The sequence below is a fragment of the Budorcas taxicolor genome, chromosome 12 (assembly GCF_023091745.1).
Source record: "Budorcas taxicolor isolate Tak-1 chromosome 12, Takin1.1, whole genome shotgun sequence".
Taxonomy (NCBI): Eukaryota; Metazoa; Chordata; class Mammalia; order Artiodactyla; family Bovidae; genus Budorcas; species Budorcas taxicolor.
In genome coordinates this window covers 1,953,564-1,975,306 of record NC_068921.1, presented here as the reverse complement: position 1 = coordinate 1,975,306, position 21,743 = coordinate 1,953,564, and the positions used below count along the sequence as shown (strand labels likewise).

The 21,743-nt window shown below is 36.7% G+C and overlaps 1 protein-coding gene across 1 annotated transcript in view; it reads left to right on the top strand.

The window, feature by feature from the left end:
* TDRD3 (tudor domain containing 3) overlaps window positions 1-21,743 on the top strand; it is a 231,438-nt gene that overhangs the window by 99,481 nt on the left and 110,214 nt on the right. The window contains exons 5-7 of the mRNA XM_052650002.1: window positions 6,537-6,678; window positions 13,233-13,304; window positions 15,918-16,067. Of these exons, the coding sequence (XP_052505962.1) occupies window positions 6,537-6,678; window positions 13,233-13,304; window positions 15,918-16,067 (364 nt within the window). The remainder of the gene's footprint in view (window positions 1-6,536; window positions 6,679-13,232; window positions 13,305-15,917; window positions 16,068-21,743) is intronic.

The window sequence follows — 21,743 nt, the reverse complement described above, 5'->3', positions numbered from 1 at the left end:
TCTTACTGTAGTTTTTTTTTTTTTTTAAATTTCAATGAAGAGAGAGAATAAAGGAACTTTGGAGTGCCAATCAAATATTAGTTAAATTGCAATATGCTCTCTGAGTAAGTTATGACCCTGAAGGTGATATAATAAAAATTTTATTAAAATTTTAGCACCTGTTTATTCTTTTGTGGGTATAGAATTGTAATTTGGAGACTATAACTCTTTCTCAGTTAGCCTAGTGAGATTGTATGTCTGACTCCAAATAATTCACTGTCTTTTCCCCCTTAACTTATTAGAGAAAGAGTTTGGAAAGGTATAGTCATTGTACATAAAGATAACTCATTATCTGCTTTCACATTTGCTTTTGGTTTTAAAAATATATTATCGTAATGAAAAGGCCCCTGTAATTTGCTTCCTGCTTTTTAAGGTCTTATGTAGTTTCTTATATTGCTAATTTGTGATTTTTACATTTTCATTATACTTTCCAATTTTATCAATATGTTAGAAATTGGCTAAAAATGGCTCTAAAGAACACATTGGTTTTATGCAAATATTGTAATTCATTAATAATTTCTTTATAGGTTAAGAGTAGGGCAGCCTGGTATTCTTGGTTCTTAGTTAGAAAATCTGTATCAGCTGTTTAACTGGAACTGGGAAAAACTTCAGTTAGTGTATCTATATTCAGTTGTTGCTGATTTTGAAGTTTAATAGGCATTGTGCAAAGTTTCCTACATTTATTACCATATAGCTCTCTACTTAAGAGTTAAGTTAGGCAAGGCTGTCCATGACCATTTGTTTTGTTAAGTTACATAAAATGACTAAGAATGATTAAGCATGGGGTCCTCAGGATAATTTTTACCAATTAGTGTTTTACTCTGTATGGGATCTTTGAAACCTTAAAAATAGGCATATTCTGTGTCTTCTTGTTAATGACTTTTATCAACCATTTTTCTTCAAAATAAACCAGAGATACCAATGCTTTCATTGATTTGCTTTTTAAAAAAAATTAATTTATTTATTTTAATTGGAGGATAATTATAATATTGTGGTGGTTTTTGCGATACATTGACATGAATCAGCCAAGGGTGCTCCCCATCTTGGGGAGTAACGTGTCTCCTCATCCTGAACCACCCCCCATGCTCCTCCCATCCTCCACCAATTGATTTGCTTTTGCACTATCAGCCACTCCAGTATTCTTGCCTGGAGCATCCCATGGACAGAGGAGCCTGGCAGGCTACAGTCTGTAGGGTTGCAAAGACTCAGACATGACTGACGTGACTTAGTATGTACACACACGTACCACATGGTGAATTTTATAAATTTTTGAAAGTGTGACAGTGTGAAAGCCTTTCAGCATGATTTTCTAATTTATCCTGAGTGCTTTAGGACTGTCTTCATTCCTCTTTGCAGTTCTTTACCCCTTGCTGCTATGTTTGAAGAGATGCAGTGGGGCTTAGTATATATGCTTTTACTTTAGGATAAACCTGTGTGATGAAATGGATTTCTTCCATTTTTTCCTTTACTGAAAGACTGGTAGAAGGATAAACAGTTTTTTCTCTGGTTTTTGTAAAAGGGCTCATGGTGTGATAATGTTTGTCCCAAATCTGATAATGTTAACCTATTATGGAAAAATCCTTTTGAAGTCAGTATGCTTTAGAGTAAATAACTCTCATTTGATCTTTAACTGGATGGTTAACAAAAAGAACATTGTTTTATGTGGATTACAGTATATAGATGTTAAAGGTCTTGGTTTCTTACAGATTTATCTCTTTTGTATTGGAATTTAATTTTTTAACATAGTATAAAATGAGGTTTGGAAAAATGGAAAATTCTTTCCATTACACATTTCTCTCCACATGTTAACACCTTGTAATTATCAAGGCAGAATTGTTTAACATCCTTTGAGATTATAGACTCCAAGTATCTTAAAAGAAGGAGCTGAAAACATTGCACTGAAAACATGCTTTAAAGCTTTACCTGACCTGTTACTTAGGCTAACTCTGGGAGTTGGTGATGGACAGGGAGGCCTAGAGTGCTGCAGTTCATGGGATTGCAAATAGTAGGACACGACTGAGTGACTGAACTGAACTGAACTGACCTGTTAGTTTGTAGATAAACAACTGATAATAAGGTTTGAATGGTGCTAATAAGAGTTAAGAAATTCTCTCTATAAAAAATGGTTGCCCTTCCTCCCCAGGTGATGTAGTAAATTTAGACTATAATTCAACTGTTACTAGTAAATGACAGTGGTGTCTGCTAAATTTTGCTTTGTACTTCTTCAAATTTGATTATTTTTATGGTGTCATTATGAAGAAAAACCTTCAGATTTTTGGTATTTAATATTCATTAAAAGACATTTTACTAACAAGTATGAAAGGGGAAATTAACAATAACACAATAATAGTGGGAGACTTTAATACCGCACTCACACCTATGGACGGATCAACTAAACAGAAAATTAACAAAGAAACGCAAACTTTAAATGATACAATAGACCAGTTAGACCTAATTGATATCTATAGGACATTTCACCCCAAAACAATGAATTTCACCTTTTTCTCAAGTGCTCACGGAACCTTCTCCAGGATAGATCACATCCTGGGCCATAAATCTAACCTTGATAAATTAAAAAAACTCGAAATCATTCCAAGCATCTTTTCTGACCATAATGCATTAAGATTAGATCTCAATTACAGGAGAAAAACTATGAAAAATTCCAACATATGGAGGCTGAACAACATGCTTCTGAATAACCAACAAATCACAGAAGAAATCAAAAAAGAAATCAAAATATGCATAGAAACAAATGAAAATGAAAACACAACAACCCAAAACCTGTGGGACACTATAAAAGCAGTGCTAAGAGGAAAGTTCATAGCAATACAGGCATACCTCAAGAAATAAGAAAAAAGTCAAATAAATAACCTAACTCTACACCTAAAGCAACTAGAAAAGGAAGAAATGGAGAACCCTAGAGTTAGTAGAAGGAAAGAAATCTTAAAAATTAGGGCAGAAATAAATGCAAAAGAAACAAAAGAGACCATAGCAAAAATCATCAAAGCCAAAAGCTGGTTCTTTGAAAGGATAAATAAAATTGACAAACCGTTAGCCAGACTCATCAAGAGACAAAGGGAGAAAAATCAAATCAATAAAATTAGAGAGGAAAATGGAGAGATCACAACAGACAACACAGAAATACAAAGGATCATAAGAGGATACTGTCAGCAATTATATGCCAATAAAATGGACAACTTGGAAGACATGGACAAATTCTTAGAAAAGTACAACTTTCCAAAACTGAACCAGGAAGAAGTAGAAAATCTTAACAGACCCATCACAAGCACAGCAATTGAAACTAATCAGAAATCTTCCAGCAAACAAAAGCCCAGGTCCAGACAGCTTCACAGCTGAATTCTACCAAAAATTTCGAGAAGAGCTAACACCTATCCTACTCAAACTCTTCCAGAAAATTGCAGAGGAAGGTAAACTTCCAAACTCATTCTATGAGGCCACCATCACCCTAATACCAAAACCTGACAAAGATGCTACAAAAAAGAAAACTGTAGGCCAATATCACTGATGAACATAGATGCAGAAATCCTCAACAAAATTCTAGCAATCAGAATCCAACAACACATTAAAAAGATCATACACCATGACCAAGTGGGTTTTATCCCAGGGATGCAAGGATTCTTCAATATCTGCAAATCAATCACTGTAATTCACCACATTAACAAATTAAAAAATAAAAGCCATATGATTGTCTCAATAGATGCAGACAAGGCCTTTGACAAAATTCAACATCCATTTATGATAAAAACTCTCCAGAAAGCAGGAATAGAAGGAACATACCTCAACATAATAAAAGCTATATATGACAAACCCACAGTAAACATTATCCTCAATGGTGAAAAATTGAAAGCATTTCCCCTAAAGTCAGGAACAAGACAAGGGTGCCCACTTTCACCACTACTATTCAACATAGTTCTGGAAGTTTTGGCCACAGCAATCAGAGCAGAAAAAGAAATAAAAGGAATCCAAATTGGAAAAGAAGGAGTAAAACTCTCACTGTTTGCAGATGACATGATCCTCTACATAGAAAACCCTAAAGACTCCACCAGAAAATTACTAGAGCTAATCAATGAATATAGTAAAGTTGCAGGATATAAAATCAACACACAGAAATCCCTTGCATTCCTATACACTAATAATGAGAAAGTAGAAAAAGAAATTAAGGAAACAATTCCATTCACCATTGCAACGAAAAGAATAAAATACTTAGGAATATATCTACCTAAAGAAACTAAAGACCTATATATCGAAAACTATTAAACACTGATGAAAGAAATCAAAGAGGACACTAATAGATGGAGAAATATACCATGTTCATGGATCGGAAGAATCAATATAGTGAAAATGAGTATACTATCCAAAGCAATCTACAGATTCAATGCAATCCCTATCAAGCTACCAGCAGTATTTTTCACAGAGCTAGAACAAATAATTTCACAATTTGTATGGGAATACAAAAAAACCTCAAATAGCCAAAGCAATCTTGAGAAAGAAGAATGGAACTGGAGGAATCAACTTGCCTGACTTCAGGCTCTACTACAAAGCCACAGTCATCAAGACAGTATGGTACTGGCACAAAGACAGACATATAGATCAATGGAACAAAATAGAGAGCCCAGAGATAAATCCACACACATATGGACACCTTGTCTTTGACAAAGGAGGCAAGAATATACAATGGAGTAAAGACAATCTCTTTAACAAGTGGTGCTGGGAAAACTGGTTAACGACTTGTAAAAGAATGAAACTAGATCACTTTCTAACACCACACAGAAAAATAAACTCAAAATGGATTAAAGATCTAAATGTAAGACCAGAAACTATAAAACTAGAGGAGAACATAGGCAAAACACTCTCTGACATACATCACAGCAGGATCCTCTATGATCCACCTCCCAGAATTCTGGAAATAAAAGCAAAGATAAACAAATGGGATCTAATTAAAATTAAAAGCTTCCGCACAACGAAGGAAAATATAAGCAAGGTGAAAAGACAGCCTTCTGAATGGGAGAAAATAATAGCGAATGAAGCAACTGACAAAGAATTAATCTGAAAAATATACAGGCAACTTATGCAGCTCAATTCCAAAAAAATAAATGACCTAATCAAAAAATGGGCCAAAGAACTAAATAGACATTTCTCCAAAGAAGACATACGGATGGCTAACAAACACATGAAAAGATGCTCAACATCACTCATTATCAGAGAAATGCAAATCAAGACCACAATGAGGTACCACTTCACACCAGTCAGAATGGCTGTGATCCAAAAGTCTGTAAACAATAAATGCTGGAGCGGGTGTGGAGAAAAGGGAACCCTCTTACACTGTTGGCGGGAATGCAAACTAGTACAGCCACTATGGAGAACAGTGTGGAGATTCCTTAAAAAATTGCCAATAGAACTGCCTTATGACCCAGCAATCCCGCTGCTGGGCATATACTCCAAGGAAACCAGAATAGAAAGAGACACATGTACCCCAATGTTCATCGCAGCACTGTTTATAATAGCCAGGACATGGAAACAACCTAGATGTCCATCAGCAGATGAATGGATAAGAAAGCTGTGGTACATATACACAATGGAGTATCACTCAGCCATTGAAAAGAATACATTTGAATCAGTTCTAATGAGATGGATGAAACTGGAGCCTATTATACAGAGTGAAGTAAGCCAGAAAGAAAAACACCAATTGAGTATACTAACACATATATATGGAATTTAGAAAGATTGTAATGATGACCCTGTATGTGAGACAGCAAAAGAGACACAGATGTGTAGAGTGGATGTTTGGACTCAGAGGGCGAGGGAGAGGGTGGGATGAATTGGGAGAATGGCATTGAAGCATGTGTACTTCAATGCATGTAAGAAACGAATCGCCAGTCTATGCCTGATGCAGGATACAGGATGCTTGGGGCTGGTGCAAGGGGATGATCCAGAGAGATGATATGGGGTGGGAGGGGGTTTCATGTTTGGGAACTCATGTACAACCGTGGTGCATTCATGTCAATGTATGGCAAAACCAATACAGTATTGTAAAGTAAAATAAAGTAAAAATAAAAATTAAAAAAAAAGACATTATACTATTTGTATTAATAATACATTAAAAATTGTTTGTTGTTAATAAAAGGCTTTTAAACACCTTAAAAAAATGAGGTTTGTAAAGCTAAGGGGAAAAAAGAGCAAATCTTACATTTATACAATATGATAGAGTCACGGAAGTACTTTCACATCTTTTGTTCTCTTTATCTTTAAGTTCATGAGCTGTGATTTCTATTATCCATATATTTTTACATGTAGAAAAAAATTAAGGTAGAAAATGACAGTCTGGTACCTGGTCTTCTGACTTCTCCCTGATGACCTGTTCATTAGTACATTTTGAAGAATTTTACTAGATCATAGTATGGGACTGGATTCTAGTTTGTTGAAGGAGCTTAAATGTGTTTTAACTCTTTTTTTTTTTTTTTTTTCCTTTGCTTTAGCCTAAACACACCACCTGGAACTAAAGTTAAACTCTCAGGCGCTGTGGACATAAAGAATGGATTCCTGCTGCTGAATGACTCTAACACCACAGTTCTCGGTGGTGAAGTAGAACACCTTATTGAGAAATGGGAGTTACAGAGAGTAAGTGTAGACTATGAAGAATGGTTTGAACTTTTAAAATATTATACCCTTTTTATTACAGTCTTTCTTTTAAAGGATCGTCTTATAATGAATAGTAAAATTGGTTCTTTATGCCAGAATTGAATAGAGTGGAATTCAGTGATCTGTATATAAATTATCTACCTTTGTTTAAGCATATTGTTCTTCTAAGACAGTTGCCTTTTTTCAATATTTGTTATATTTTATTGCATATTTTATAAGTCAGTCTTTACTGACAAGTTTTTAAAACTGCTAGGATACCAGTTATAAGCTATGTGTAATATTGTTTTTGTCTAGTCATCAAGTCATGTTCAACTCTTTTGTGACTCCCATGAACTATAGCTTGCCAGACTCCTCTGTCCATGAGATTTCCCAGGCAAGAATACTGGTGTGGGTTGCCATTTTCTTCTCTGGGGGATCTTCCTAACCTAGGGAACAAACCCACACCTTCTGCATTGGTGGGCAGATTCTTTACCACTGAACCACCAGGGAAGCCCTATGTATAATATACCTGTGTTTAATTCTTTCTGCAGAAAACAAGTGTTTGTGCTTATGTATGAATAACATGTATTTATCTTATCTATAAACACACATAGATACAAGTGAAAGCAAATTAGAATTTTGCTATAGTGAAAGGATTCTTATTGCATTTGACTTTGTAGTCACATTAGTTGATGTTTTCACCATTTATGTTAACAGTATCTTCATCCTCCTAGTCATCTATGTTATCTAATAATTATCCTTCTACTTTGCTTCTACCCACCAGTTCTGTTGGTCAGCTGCAGTCAGATCTCCCATCAGTGTCTTGCTCTCAGGTTCCATTGATATTACTGTAGTTTAATTCTCTGGCCTGGGCTATTTGTAGTAGCCTTTTAGCTGGTTTTACCACATATCCTTCTTCTATCTTCTAGTTTATTTTACTCTGCCAGAGTATCCTTAACATAACTCAGACCAATGCTACACCCTACTTTTATTTCACATACCTTAGTCGGGGATTCAATGTCATTTATAATCTACCCTAGTTCTAGTTTATCTTTTCAGCTTTCTTAATTTTTTTCACATAGGTTTTGTTTTAGCTCAATGGAACTAATCACTCTTCCGTTCTCTTGGCTTTTCTCAGTTGTTCTTTTGAAAAAGAAGAAAGATTTTCCCAATTTTAGGATAATTTGTCTTAGTTTCTCTTTTATTTTTTAAAATTATTTTATTATTCTTATTTTATTTATTTTTATTTTTTGGCTGTAATGTGCGGCATGTGAGATCTTAGTTTCTCAACCAGGGATTGAACCCTTGGCCCCTGAATTGGAATGGCAGTCTTAACCACTGGATCACCAGGGTAGTCCCAGTTTCTCTCCTAATTCACACATGACCATATTGTCCCCATGCTTTTTTAATATTGGTTTTATTTATTTTTTAAAAATTTATTACTTTAATTGGGGAATAATTACTTTACAATATTGTGATGGTTTTTGGCATACATCAACATGAATCGGCCATACTTTTAAACTCAAAATGCTTGTTTTTTCACATAGTGAAATATTTGTTCCTTTATTGAATTCTTAGAATACATTATTCATGATATGAAGAAGCATATTATTTTTTTACCTAGCAATAAAATTATATTTACTTCTTATCTCCTTTGATTGTAAGCTTTTTGAAGTCAGAATTCCTGTTTTTGTTATTTTTATTCAGTTCTACAAATATCTGTTGAACAGTGTGTATGCCTTGTGCTGGACTCTTGTATCTGTATATCATGTAATCCACCTAGCAGTCTTATAAAAGAGTGTTATGTCCATATGGATCAGAAAATAGGCTTTAAGAACTGTTAAACTTATTTTATGATTGATGGGTCTAAGCCTTCCTGTATCTCCAGAGTGATGGCCCTGAGTCTTACATGTAATAAATAAAGCGATTTGATAGTTTCATATAAATAGCCAAGTTTATGAACTGTGAGTTTCCTAGAGAAATCTCACCATTTCTTGTGATCTTTTCCTTTTATAAGTTGATATATTGTATTCTTAGAGATTTTTTTTAAACTGTGTTAATATGTTCTCAAGTCAGACAAACATATTATATATAACTTTTCCAACCCAGCCAAAACTATTAATAATTAAGCATGTATTCCAATATCAAATGGCAAAGTTGATCAGTGGAAAACTGCAGTTACTTTTGCACTAACCTACCTCACTGATTGTAAAGTAGACCAAACATTCCTCAGAAATTGCTCATCTGCAACATGCAAACACACACATACAAACACATTTACTCACACACACACACACACACACACACACACACACGCATGGATCAGTGGTAGTTTGACAATTATCCTTGTAATATTTTATTATATGTTTTATTATATGTTTTATTATATGTTTTTGCACTTTGTTTTCTGAGAGCCACGCTAGTATTTCTTTTTGTGCTGTGCTTAGTCACTTAGTCATATCAAACTCTTTGTGACCACGTGGACTGCAGCCCGCCAGGCTTCTCTGTCCATGGGGATTCTCTAGGCAAGAACTGGAGTGGATTGCCATGCTTTCCTCCAGGGGATCTTCCTGACCCAGGAATTGAACTGGGGTTTCCTGCATTCTGGGTGGATTCTTTACCAACTGAGCTACCAGGGAAGCCCTATTATTTCTTTATAAAGACTTCTGGAAAAAAAAAAAAAAAAGCCCTAGTATTTCGTTTTAGAGGGCAGTAAAAATTTACATGGAAAAGTTTGAAAACATCTTAATATGATACTAGTTCTCTTTGGTTTTATAGGTTTTTGATTTTGGTAACCATAGTGATGGAGAAATCATGGAGCGTTCAAATTACTTGAGCATCTGGCAGGTGATTCCCACAGAAATCAAATGTTCACATAAAAATCATAAACCATAGAGTTAATTTTGGAAGCAGTGGGGTTTTCTTGTGGAAGTTTGATGGGTTTAGCTCTTTGGCTCTTAAATTTAAGTGTTTGATCCATTTTTAACTAATTCTTAAACATGGTGTAAGTAAAGGGTAAAACTTCATTCTTTTCCATGTGGATATCCAATTTTCCCAGCACCATTTGTTGAAGAGACTCTTCTTTCCCTAATGAATGACCTTATCACCTTCATCAAAAATCACTTGACTTGAACAGCATGGAGATCAAACAAGTCAATCCTAAAGGAAATAAGCCCTAAATATTCACTGGAAGGACTGATCCTAAAGCTGAAGCTCCAATACTTTGGCCACCTGATGTGAAGAGCTAGCTCCTTGGAAAAGACCCTGATGCTGGGAAAGATTGAAGGCAGGAGAAGAAGGGGGCAACAGAGGATGAGATGGTTGGATGGCATCATCAACTCAACGAACATGATTTGAGCAAACTCCAGGAGATAGTGAAGGACAGGGAAGCCTGGCGTGCTGCGGTCCACGGGGTCGCAAATAGTTGGACACAACTGAGCAACTGAGCTACAACAAAATGCATGCAAGAATCTATTTCTGGGTTCTTTATTCGGTTAGTCTGTCTTATTGCCACTGTTTTGATTCCTATAACTTTTTAGTCAGTTTTGTAATCGAGAAGTATGAGCTTTTTTCAGAATTATTTGAATTATTTGACTATTCAGGGTCCCTTGAGATCCCATATGAATTTTAGTGTGGATTTTTCCATTTTTGTGAAAAATATTCCTAGGATTTTAATAGGAATTACAGTGAATCTCTAGACCTATTTGAGTAGTACTAATATCTTAACATTAAATCTTCCAAGTCATGACCCTCTCATGTCTTTTCATTTATTGGTATCTTCTTTAATTTCTTTTAGCAATCTTTTGTAATTTTAATTGCATAGAACTTCTGCTTCTTTGTTTAAGTGTATCCCTAAATGTTTTATTCTGTTTGATTCTAGTATAAATGGAAGCCTGTAACTTGCAGTTGTTTTTTGCTCAGCCTAGTTCTCAGCAGTGACTTACGGGAGATCCTGTGCAGGTTTCTGGAGCATTTTTTTTCCGTATGGGACTCTCTTTTTCAAGCCTCTGCCCCAGGGCTTCCAATTATTTCAGTCCACCTTGAGCTATGAGACTGATTTTCCCAACATAGCTTTCTGTGCTCTCTGTCTGCATCATGTCTCAAACAGAAAGGCAGAGCTCACCTGTTATTTTTTCTTTTTCTCTTTGGACTTACAGTCCTACATTACTTCTTGCCATGTGTCATAAAACATTTGTTTCTTATATGTTGTCCATATTCCTAGTTGTAGAGGGCAATTTAAGTCTTGACTCTTATACATTCATCAGGATGGAAAGTAGAAATCCTGTAATATGCTTTTTATTATATAATGTGCTTTGGAAAATGGTATTATTGGTAGCTTATATGATCTATAAGAAAGTCATAGCATAAAAAACTTGATTTTTTGGCTTTGGCTGGTCTTTTTTTTTAATATCTAAATTAAAACTAGGGAAAGGACCTCTCAATTATTTTATGCATTTGTGTGTTTTTTTTTTTACTAGATTAACATCTTAAATACAGCTTATCAAGAAATATGATATTCATATACAGTTTATAGTGTTCTTTAATTAAACTGATTATTGTTGCCTTTAGTCTTAGTGCTTTTTTAATAAACTGACATAAAATGCAAAATATACTTTATATAATACAGGGACTCTTGTTCAGTCCCTAAGGCCTGTCTGATTATTTGTGACACCATTGACTGCAATACACCTGCCTCCCCTATCCTTCACTGTCTCCTGGAGTTTGTTCAAACTCATGTCCATTGAGTCAGTGATGCCATCCAACCATCTCATTCTGTGCCACCCCCTTTTCCATTTTGCCTTCAATCTTTTCCAGTATCAGAGTCTTTTCCAGTGAGTTGGTTCTTCACATCAGGTGGCCAACATGTTAGAGTTTCAGCTTAAGTATCAGTCCTTACAATGAATATTCAGGGTTGATTTTCTTTAGTATTGACTAGTTTGATCTCATTGCAGTCCAAGGGACTCTCAAAAGTCTTCTGTAGCACCACAGTTCAAAAGTATCAGTTCTTTCATGCTCAACTTTCTTTTATGGTCCAACTTTCACGTCCATACGTGACTACTGGAAAAACCGTAGCTTTGACTATATGGACTTTTGTTGGCAAAATGATGCCTCTGCTTTTTAATACACTGTCTGCGTTTGTCATAGCTTTCTTTCTAAGGAACGGCATCTTTTAATTTCATGGCTGCAGTAACCATCCTCAGTGATTTTAGAGCCCAAGAAATGAAATAAATTAAAATCTGTCACTTCTTCTACTTTCTCCCTTTCTGTTTGCCATGAAGTGATGGGACTGGATATCATGATCTTAGTTTTTTGAATGTTGAATTTTAAGCCAGCTTTTTCACTCTCCTCTTTCACCCTCATCAAGAGGTTCTTTAGTTCCTTTTCAGTTTCTGCCATTAGGGTGGCATCATTTGCATACCTGAGGTTGCTGTGTTTCTCCTGGCAATCTTGATTCCAGCTTGTGATTCATCCAGCCCAGCAATTTTGATGATGTGCTTTGCATAAGTTAAATAAGCAGGGTGACAATATACAGCCTTATTATACTCCTTTCCCAATTTTGAACCAATCTGTTGCTCCATGTCTGGTTCTAACTGTTGCTTCTTGACCTGCATACAGATTTCTCAAGAGACAGGTAGAATGGTCTGGTATTCTCATCTCTTAAGAATTTTCCAGTTTGTTCTGATCTGCACAGTCAAAGGCGTAGTCAATGAAGCAGATATTTTTCTGGAATTGCTTTTCTATGATCCAGCAGATGTTGGCACTTTGATCTCTGATTCCTCTGCCTTTTGTAAATCCAGCTTGAACATCTGGAAGTTCTCAGTTTACATATTGTTGAAGTCTAGCTTAGAGAATTTTCAGCATTACCTTGCTAGCATGTGAAATGAGTGCAATTGTGTGTTAGTTTGAATATTCTTTGGCATCGCCTTTCTTTGGGATTGGAATGAAAACTGACCTTTTCCCGTCTTGTGGCCACTGCTGAGTTTTCCACATTTGCTGACATATTGATACTTTAACAGCATCATCTTTTAGAATTATAAATATCTCAGCTATAATTCTATCACCTCCTCTAGCTTTGTTCATAGTAATGCTTCCTCAGGACCACTTGAATTCACACACAGGATGTCTGGCTCTAGGTGAGTCATCACACCATTGTCCTTATCCAGGTCATTAATAACCTTTTTTGTATAGTTTTTCTGTGTATTCTGCCACCTCTTCTTAATCTCTGTTGCTTCTGTTAGGTCCTTACAGTTTCTGTCCTTTATTGTGCTCATTCCTGCATGAAATGTTCCTTTGATAGCGCCAATTTTCTTGAAGAGATCGGTAGTTTTTCCCATTCTGTTGTTTTCCTCTATTTCTTTGGATTGTTCACTGAAGGCCTTAACTCTCCTTGCTATTTTCTTGAACTCTGCATATGTTTTATATAGTGTAAAATAATTAATAGGCTTTTTTTTCTGTTTTAGGAATCTACTAAAATAATTGGATTTCTTGTGCATAAGTGTTGTTGAATATATTTTTAATGTATAAATCTGTTTTATAATTCACCTTTCTCACAGAGCTTGTCAAAACACAATAGAAGCAATATTGGAACTGAAGGTGGACCACCTCCTTTTGTGCCTTTTGGACAGGTAATGACTTTCACTTTGGCAGATGAATTTCAATCAGCAAAAAGTACTTTACATTTATATTCATGTTGTGCTCAGTTTTGTGCTGACCTCTTCACTCAGCGGTCATAGGAGTTACGTGGAAATATATTAATTATAAGAAATTGATAATTGTGCTTTTTCTCTTTAACTTACGTTTCGTTGTAGATTCTTTTCTGAAATGCTGTTAACCAAAAGATTCAAAGAATTAAGAGATACACCAGATGTCAATTTAAGACTAAGATAAGATGATGGTGGGGGCTTTTGTTTTTTGAGAGAGAGAGAAATGCAAATATAAGAAGAAAGAAATATGCTATAATTTCTCACTTTGTTCATTAAAAACAAAAGAGGGAGGAAAAATAAAAGCATCAACAGAAGAATAGATAGGAGACAAAAAAATTGGAACAAGGAAGGGCATCATTGCACTTTAGGAGAACCTACTCTCCCAGCTGTCCCTTCTGAGACTCTGTTCTGCTTTCATCCAAAGACCCATCTTTGTCAAAGACTTAATTTTGTTTCCAGTTGGTATTTTCCTTTTCAACTAAGGTGTCCCTGATCTTTCTCTCACATAAGTGAAACATTTTTATTTCCTAATTATTTACTAATTTTCAGCCACCTTGCTGCAGAATGTTACCTCAAAGTAGCTCCTCAGCTGGCCAGTATCTTGTCTTTCTGGTTGTGCTAAACATCAGATTGCATTCAAAACAATCTCCTTTAGCTTGTTCCTGCTTTATATCTGAAGAATCTGAGAGTAATCAATCCCTCTGACTGCTTGCTCTTTGTCATATGATGCTACTAAAATTTAGCTCTTGGTAACCTGCCTTGCATTTGAGCTTTATTTTCGTTCAGGAGTGCTGACTCAAAAGTGAAGATAAGTTGGGAACACAGCAGCTAGGAAACAGAGACCTACATCTCAGTAACAATTTAAAAAAATTTGGTACGAGAAACATATCTAGTTGATCAGGAAATAAATGAGCAGAATCCATTGAATGGCATCCTCTTCAAAACCCTTTTTTAGAGGATCTGCTCAAAATTAAATAATTCATGCTTGCATCATGGCTATTTTGAAAGTATTTAAAAACATGCCATTTTTTATTGTGCTTAAGAACATGTGAAATTCAATATAAAAGGAGGCATGCTGATGATATTCTCATTTTTCTAGTGAAAAATCCCAAGAATGAAAACATTCTATTAACTTATATAAATAATAAGTACTATTTTTAAAAATTTTCTTTCCTCATAAACATTTCAGGGATAATATTTCTTGCATAAATTGCTAACAGAGACTTATAATTTAATTATTTTCAAGAATTTAAAGTACATATAGCTCTTTTTTTTTTTTTTTTTGAGTTCAGTTCAGTCACTCAGTTGTGACCGACGCTTTGTGACCCCATGATCTGCAGCATGGCATGCTTCCCTGTCCATCACCAACTCCTGGAGCTTGCTCAGACTCATATCCATCCAGTCGGTGATGCCATCCAACCATCTCATCCTCTGTTGTCCCCTTCTCCTGCCTTCAGTCTTTCCCAGCATCAGGGTCTTTTCCAGTGAGTCAGTTCTTTGCATCAGGTGGCCAAAATATTGGGGTTTCAGCTTCAGCATCAGTCCTTCCAATGAATATTTAGGACTGATTTCCTCTAGGATTTCCTGAAATTTGTCTCAAGAGACTAAAATCCCACAACTTTTTAGCCTGACTGAGGGAGAGAGTATGTTTTTAGCTTTTGATTTGGTTTATAAGTTGAAAGACATCATTCTATATGTAAAAGTAACTATCCAGTTTGGAATTAGGAAGTATGTTAAAAGTTACAGCTTCAATAATGTTATTTGTTTATGAAGTACTTTGTGAAAATCTCTTCTTCAGCATCTTAGCCTTGTACATTGGTTAAAGACAGAGTATGCTGGCTGTGTGTTGGAATCAGCTATTTTATTTTATATGTATATTATTGAACATCTGTATTTCCATAACACATTTACTTGAAAACATATTTTTATTCCTCATTAAAATTACTGAGTTGAAAAAGGTTCATTTTATAGGAGTTTTGCCGCTAGGATTAAAAGGGAGAATTGCATTCAGGGCTTATTTTTAGACATTGAGGGCTTTCTTCATTTGTCTCAAGAGACTAAAATCCCACAACTTTGCAGCCTGATTGGGGGAGAGGGTATGTTTTTAGCTTTTGATTTGGTTTATAAGTTGAAAGACATCTTTCTATATGTAAAAGTCACTATACTACTTAGCCCTCATGGATGTTGTGTCATAATGTGGAAATCAGGTCTTAATAAAAAACCGTCTTTTCTTCTGTGCAATAGTCTAGACTGTTTGAAATTTTAAATTATTTTAAATCATTATCTTAAAATGAAACCTAGAACTTTTGGTTTAATGAATGTTTTAAATATGCTCCCCCTTTTAGATGGCTATATTTCATGTAGCTTTCACTTACTAGTTACAGTTAAAGTTACTTCAGTTAGTTAGAATTTTATTTTTATGGGCTCTTACTTGTTGTGATTCAGATATTTCTTTTGATGATATATACTTTCTTACAAAAAATTGAATCTCTTCTGATATTACTGAAGCATTTTGTTTTTATTTATTATTATCAGAAGTGTGTGTCTCATATCCAAGTGGATACCAGAGAACTTGATCGAAGAAAGACATTACAAGTGACAATGCCTGTCAAACCTCCAAATGATAATGATGAATTTGAAAAGCAAAGGACTGCTGCTATTGCAGAAGTTGCAAAGAGCAAAGAAGTAAGAAGCTAAATCATTGAAATTTCTCTTATTCCTTGCCTTTATGTTCTATTTAGATTACTCACAATCATTATTGTCTTTCCACATAAAGTAACTAATTGAACAAACTTTTGACATTCTTTTTCCAGATTCTATCAGTAGAGAATGTCCTGGTATCTTTGGAGTCTTAAGCTTACACCATTTTACTTGTAAAAATTCCTTTTCCAAGTCTCCTTAACAATTCCATTAAGTTGCTTTTGCTGACAAACCACCTTTCTTTTCTTCCTCTTTCTTTTTTTCTTAACAGTATACAACTGAACACAACAACTTTTTTTTTTTTTTAATGGCAGAGGGGTTCCTATTATTTGTTGGGATAGATGATACTTTCTGAGGAAAGTTATCTCCTATAATAGAAACCTTGGAGGGGTTCAGGTAAAAATTAGAAGGTAAATCAATGGCTCAGGATTAACAATTTTGTCAGTTTTCATTCTTAAATCTAATGTATAGTAAAAAATAATTTTAATCTTTGCATTTGTACATACCCTCTCTTATTTACTATTATTAGACAAAAGATTTTCTTTTCATTATTTTTAATTTCTTACTTATTTGAAATATGTTAGTTCTTTAGTTACTTATTGATTTGTAGCTTTTGCTAAGAAATTTTAGTTGAAGAATTAGTTGGCTGCTTAAACAGGATTTTCTTAACCAGTGATACTGAAATAAATTTCTTTATTCAAAACCAGCAATAAACCTTAGCTAACAATTTTTTTCCTATTTAAATTCAAAATTTATGAGGGGACTTCTTGAATTTTGGTAGTTCTTCCCACAGTGTCATTCTGCTGTCTGTTTATGATAGGCAGACAAGAGCACAAATTCTAGATTTGGGCAACATAGAAGCATATACTGTGGAGAACTTGGATCATTTCAGTTCAGTGCAGTCGCTCAGTCATGTCTGACTCTTTGCGACCCCACGAATTGCAGCAAGCCAGGCCTCCCTGTCCATCACCAACTCCCGGAGTTCACTCAAACTCACGTCCATCAAGTCAGTGATGCCATCCAGCCATCTCATCCTCTGTCATCCCCTTCTCCTACTGCCCCCAATCCCTCCCAGCATCAGAGTCTTTTCCACTGAGTCAGCTCTTCACATGAGGTGGCCAAAGTACTGGAGTTTCAGCTTCAGCATCATTGGATAGATTACTTAAATTTTGTACCACATTTTATTTATCTATGAAAAGATGATAACAGTAGTACCTACTTTATATGTTTACTGTAAGAATTAAAATTGCTAATATTTAAAACGCTTAGGATACTACATGGCACAGATCATGATATTGTTACTGAATTTCTGTTCAGCTGCTTATCATTCAAGAATCCAATACTGAGAGTGTTGGTTAAAAGGAAATATGGCTTTATTAAGGAGGCTGGCAATTCTGAGGAGAAAGGTGGGAGTATATTCCAAAAAGCCAGCTCCCAACTTGCCAGGTTTTGCTTGGAGATTACACAGGGGAAAGAGGAAAGGGCCGCGGTGCTCATAGGGAGGGGGTTGTCTTCTGTTTTCAGAGGTGCTTGTCTTGATCGCACAATTCCAAGTAGCTCTCAAGTCTCACTTGTGATTGGAACATTATCTAAGTCATAAATCTTTGGTTAACTATTTCTGGAGAATAAGGAACAAGGGTGAGGTTTATAGAACAACTAACTAATCTTCAATCTCAGTAAGCACCAACAGTTTTCTGCATTTAGCAAGCTAAGCTAATGTTGAACTAGGGTAGAAGTCAGGCATTGTTAGCATAAGATCACAGCCATATCCTAACTAAGGAACAGTGCTGGAATAATGCAGAGGAGCTGAGATCCCTAGTTATAGTTTCACAGCCTCAGTCACAGTGTTAGGTTGTTAAGGTACTTCAGTCAGGTCCAACTGTGTGTGACCCTATAGACTTCAGCCTGCCAGGTTCAATATTCCTTTGCTGTGCTATGCTTAGTCTCTCAGTCATGTCTGACTCTTTGTGATTCCATGGACTATAGCCCCTGAGGTTCCTCTGTCCATGGGGATTCTCCAGGCAAGAATACTAGAGTGGTTGCCGTGCTCTCCTCATTCTTTTGCTAAAAGCCTTCGATGTGACTATTGCTATTCCTCAGTGTTTTCTCTATTCTAAGGCACGTTTAAAAATCACTGTAATATCTCTGAAATTAATTCATTTTATCCAGGTAGCATAAAATGTATTTCTTCCTTTCCCAAAAACTTAAAATTATGGAGTTTCAGAAGAGGATATTAAGAATATATCAATTTCTTAATGATTGTAACAAAGGTGTTATTTTGATTTACATTTTTCTCAGACAGACTTTCTTCCCAAAATTTTGTTTGATGTCTATTTACTGTACTCTTGTTAATATATCGGAGAAGGCAATGGCACCCCACTCCAGTACTCTTGCCTGGAAAATCCCATGGACTGGTAGGCTGCAGTCCATGGGGTCTCTAAGCATGGGACATGACTGAGTGACTTCACTTTCACTTTTCACTTTCGTGCATTGGAGAAGGAAATGGCAACCCACTCCAGTGTTCTTGCCTGGAGAATCCCAGGGATGGGGCAGCCTGGTGGGCTTCCATCTTTGGGCTCGCACAGAGTCGGACATGACTGAAGCTACTTAGCAGCAGCAGTTAATATATGGTAATAGGCTTCATTTTTTAAAGTCATAATTGATCACATTTTATTTTCCTGTAAGTATTTGTAAATAAAGAATCATAGGTTTCTAAGGCAGAATTTCAACTTTTCAGTTTATATGTAAGAGGCTCAAAACTGTAAGAATGTGCCCAATGTTACCCAGTGACAATTCTGGGGCTAACCTACATATATTACAGTAGAAGATTGTATCTTTCTATATAGATGAGTATACACATACATATTCATATTTAATGAGTGCCTGAAAAGCAAAATTATATAACAGTGTAATTTTCCTGGAAAGATAGTTTATGTTTGTCTATTTAGCCACTTAATGTGGGTTTGTTTGGTGGAATCTACTGCAGATGACCAAGTGATGTTTTTCATTCCTTTCTTCCTTTAGTCCTTCGTTCAATAAATATTTTTTTGAGAACGTGTAATATGCCAGGAAGTATCTTAAATGCCTCAGTTTAAACAATGACTGAATATACAAAAGATTTCTGCCTTTATCAAGCTTACCTTTTAGTAAGTTAAACAGATTGGCGTAGCAATAAGTATATAAATTATATGGTAGGTTAGAAGTTGATAAGTGCCATGGGTAAAAGTAAAGTAGGATGGGCAGTTAGGAAGATACTGATTGGTCAGGGGAGTCAGGGGGAGGCAATTTAAAATAGGATGGTCAGAGGAGGAGAACAAGATGGTGGAGGACTGGGTGGATGTGGAGCACATCTCTCTCCACGGATACATCAGGAATACACCTTCAGACACAGAAGTGCATGCAGAACACCAGCTGAGAGCAGACAGGAGTACCTGACCAATGGAAAAGAGTATTTGGAACCTCACAAAACTCGGTAGGACAAAGGAACTAGGGGGCGGAACAGGAACGTTAGTAGGACTGGACTTGCCCTTGGCGGGAGGGGGAACTGATCTCCACATCAGGGCAATTGTCTGAGTCAGAGGAGAAACAGTTAAGGCTGAGAGTGAGGCAGCTGATCTGTGACAGCCTAAATGGCATGAGAATCAGACAGTCCTTGCTTCGGCCATACATAACCCAGAGATGCAGGTCCCCTGGAAAGCACAGCTGTTGGGAGCTGGAGTTTAGGGATTGTGGAGCAGCCAGGGTGAGGGTTGCTGTTGACTGCAGAGAGATAGATTGAGGGGATGTGAGGGAGGAGATTGTGGTGGGAAATGCCTGTGGAGGAAAGCCAGGCAGCCGTGGAAGCAAGGGATACTGCTGAGTCATGCGTAGGGGCTGGAGTAATCACCATAGCCTCTCTCTCTCCACATGCCAGCATTGGCAGCTGAACAATAGAGAGGCTGGCCCATCAAACACCTGACGCACTGAACTACAGAGTAGGACCCCACCCAGGGTGCTCCTTTAAATGACTGATGGATTGATCTACAGAGTAGGACCCCACCTGTAGTGCCCTTTAAGTGACTGATGTGCCAAACTGTAGAGTAGCACCTGACCCAGGGTGTCGCTTTAAGTGCCTGGCACACCGATTTACAGAGTAAGACCCCAGCCACGGAGGCCCCTCTATGTGTCTGACATGCTGAGTAACAGAGAAGGACCCCAAGCAAGGGAGCCCTCTAAGTGCCTGAACAGGTGGAGCTACAGAGAAACACTGGCCAAAGAGGCCTACTGATCACCAGCTACAAGAGGCTTGAAAAAAGACTCTGATAGGGCCTTAACTGCTGCAGTGGAGGCAGTCCGTGTCCCTGCATACTTAGCGCTTCCAGGGTCCCCGCAAGCCAAGCAGCTGAGCCACCTTCACGCTCAACTGTCACTGGGGCAGAGCTGCCACAGGCAAAAAAGTCTTATGTCTATGAATGCAGGGTCGCTTCTGTTGTGTCTGGGCTCTTTGCAACCCTATAGACTGGCCTGCCAGGCTTCTCTGTCAGGGAGCAGGGGGTTCTCCAGCTAAGAATACTGGAGCGTATTGGCCAACACTGGTTGCCATACCCTTCTAGAGTACTGTATTTCCTGCTGTCCTAGCCGCCAACCCCACTGAGTACCTGGTGACTCAGTACTCAGTACAGTTCTGGTGCTGCCAGAACCGCTGTGACGCAAGCAGCTGCACCACCTCCATACTTGGCCTTCACAGGGGCAAACCCAAGTCCTCTGGAGCAGACCCCAGTGGATGACCCATATGCACAGGTGAAATTAAAACCACAGTTGAAACCCAGGGGCAGTGTCGTTAAGGAAGAAGACCCAACACCTTCCCACCAGCTCTACAAGCTGCAGACTAAATCCACATGATCATCTAGGCAGACTCTGTGTCTTTATAAAAGGTCATTGAGAGCTCCCACAAAAGAAATTGCACTAGTCCACAATCTGATAGTTGTGGACATTGCAAGCAAGAACACACAGAAGTAGGACCAGATTAGAATCTGAGCTGCCTCCACAGTAGGTCCAGAGATCAGAGTGTTGGAGGGTATGCTAGGGAGGTGAGGTGGACTGTAATTCCCAGCAAGGGAAAGAACTCTTGAGCAGTGACTCAAGAAAAACATTTATTTTTCTTATGTTTTGACTTGTTTTATAGATTCTTTTGGATTTTTTTTCCCTTCTTTTCCTCCCTCTGTTTCAATTGTTAATTTTATTGGCACTGTGAAATCTAATTAAACTTTTGAGCTTTTTTTTGTTTTTCTCAGTCACATTTTTTATTGTTGTGATAAACCTCTGCCTCTCCATTTGGGCTTTTGCAGTTCTGTGGAGTTTTCCTTTTTTTTTTTTTTCTCCCTTTTTCTTTCTTCTGTTTTTCTTTTTCTTATCTCTTTTATAATTTTAATTTTTTAAAACCTATTATATTCTTTCTACATTTATTTCTTTGTTTGCCTTTCCTGCTTTTCTTTTTGCCTTGCAGTTAGTCTTTAATGTATATAAATCTTCTTCATCTACCTTTATTTAACTTTTCATATCTATTCTTTCTTTCTTTCCTTTCCTCTCAACATATTTGTTAGTTTTGTTTTCATTGCCTTATTCCCCACTTGGCACCTTGCTTTAGTTTTGTTTTCCAGTTTTTCCTTTAGTCAGTTTTGT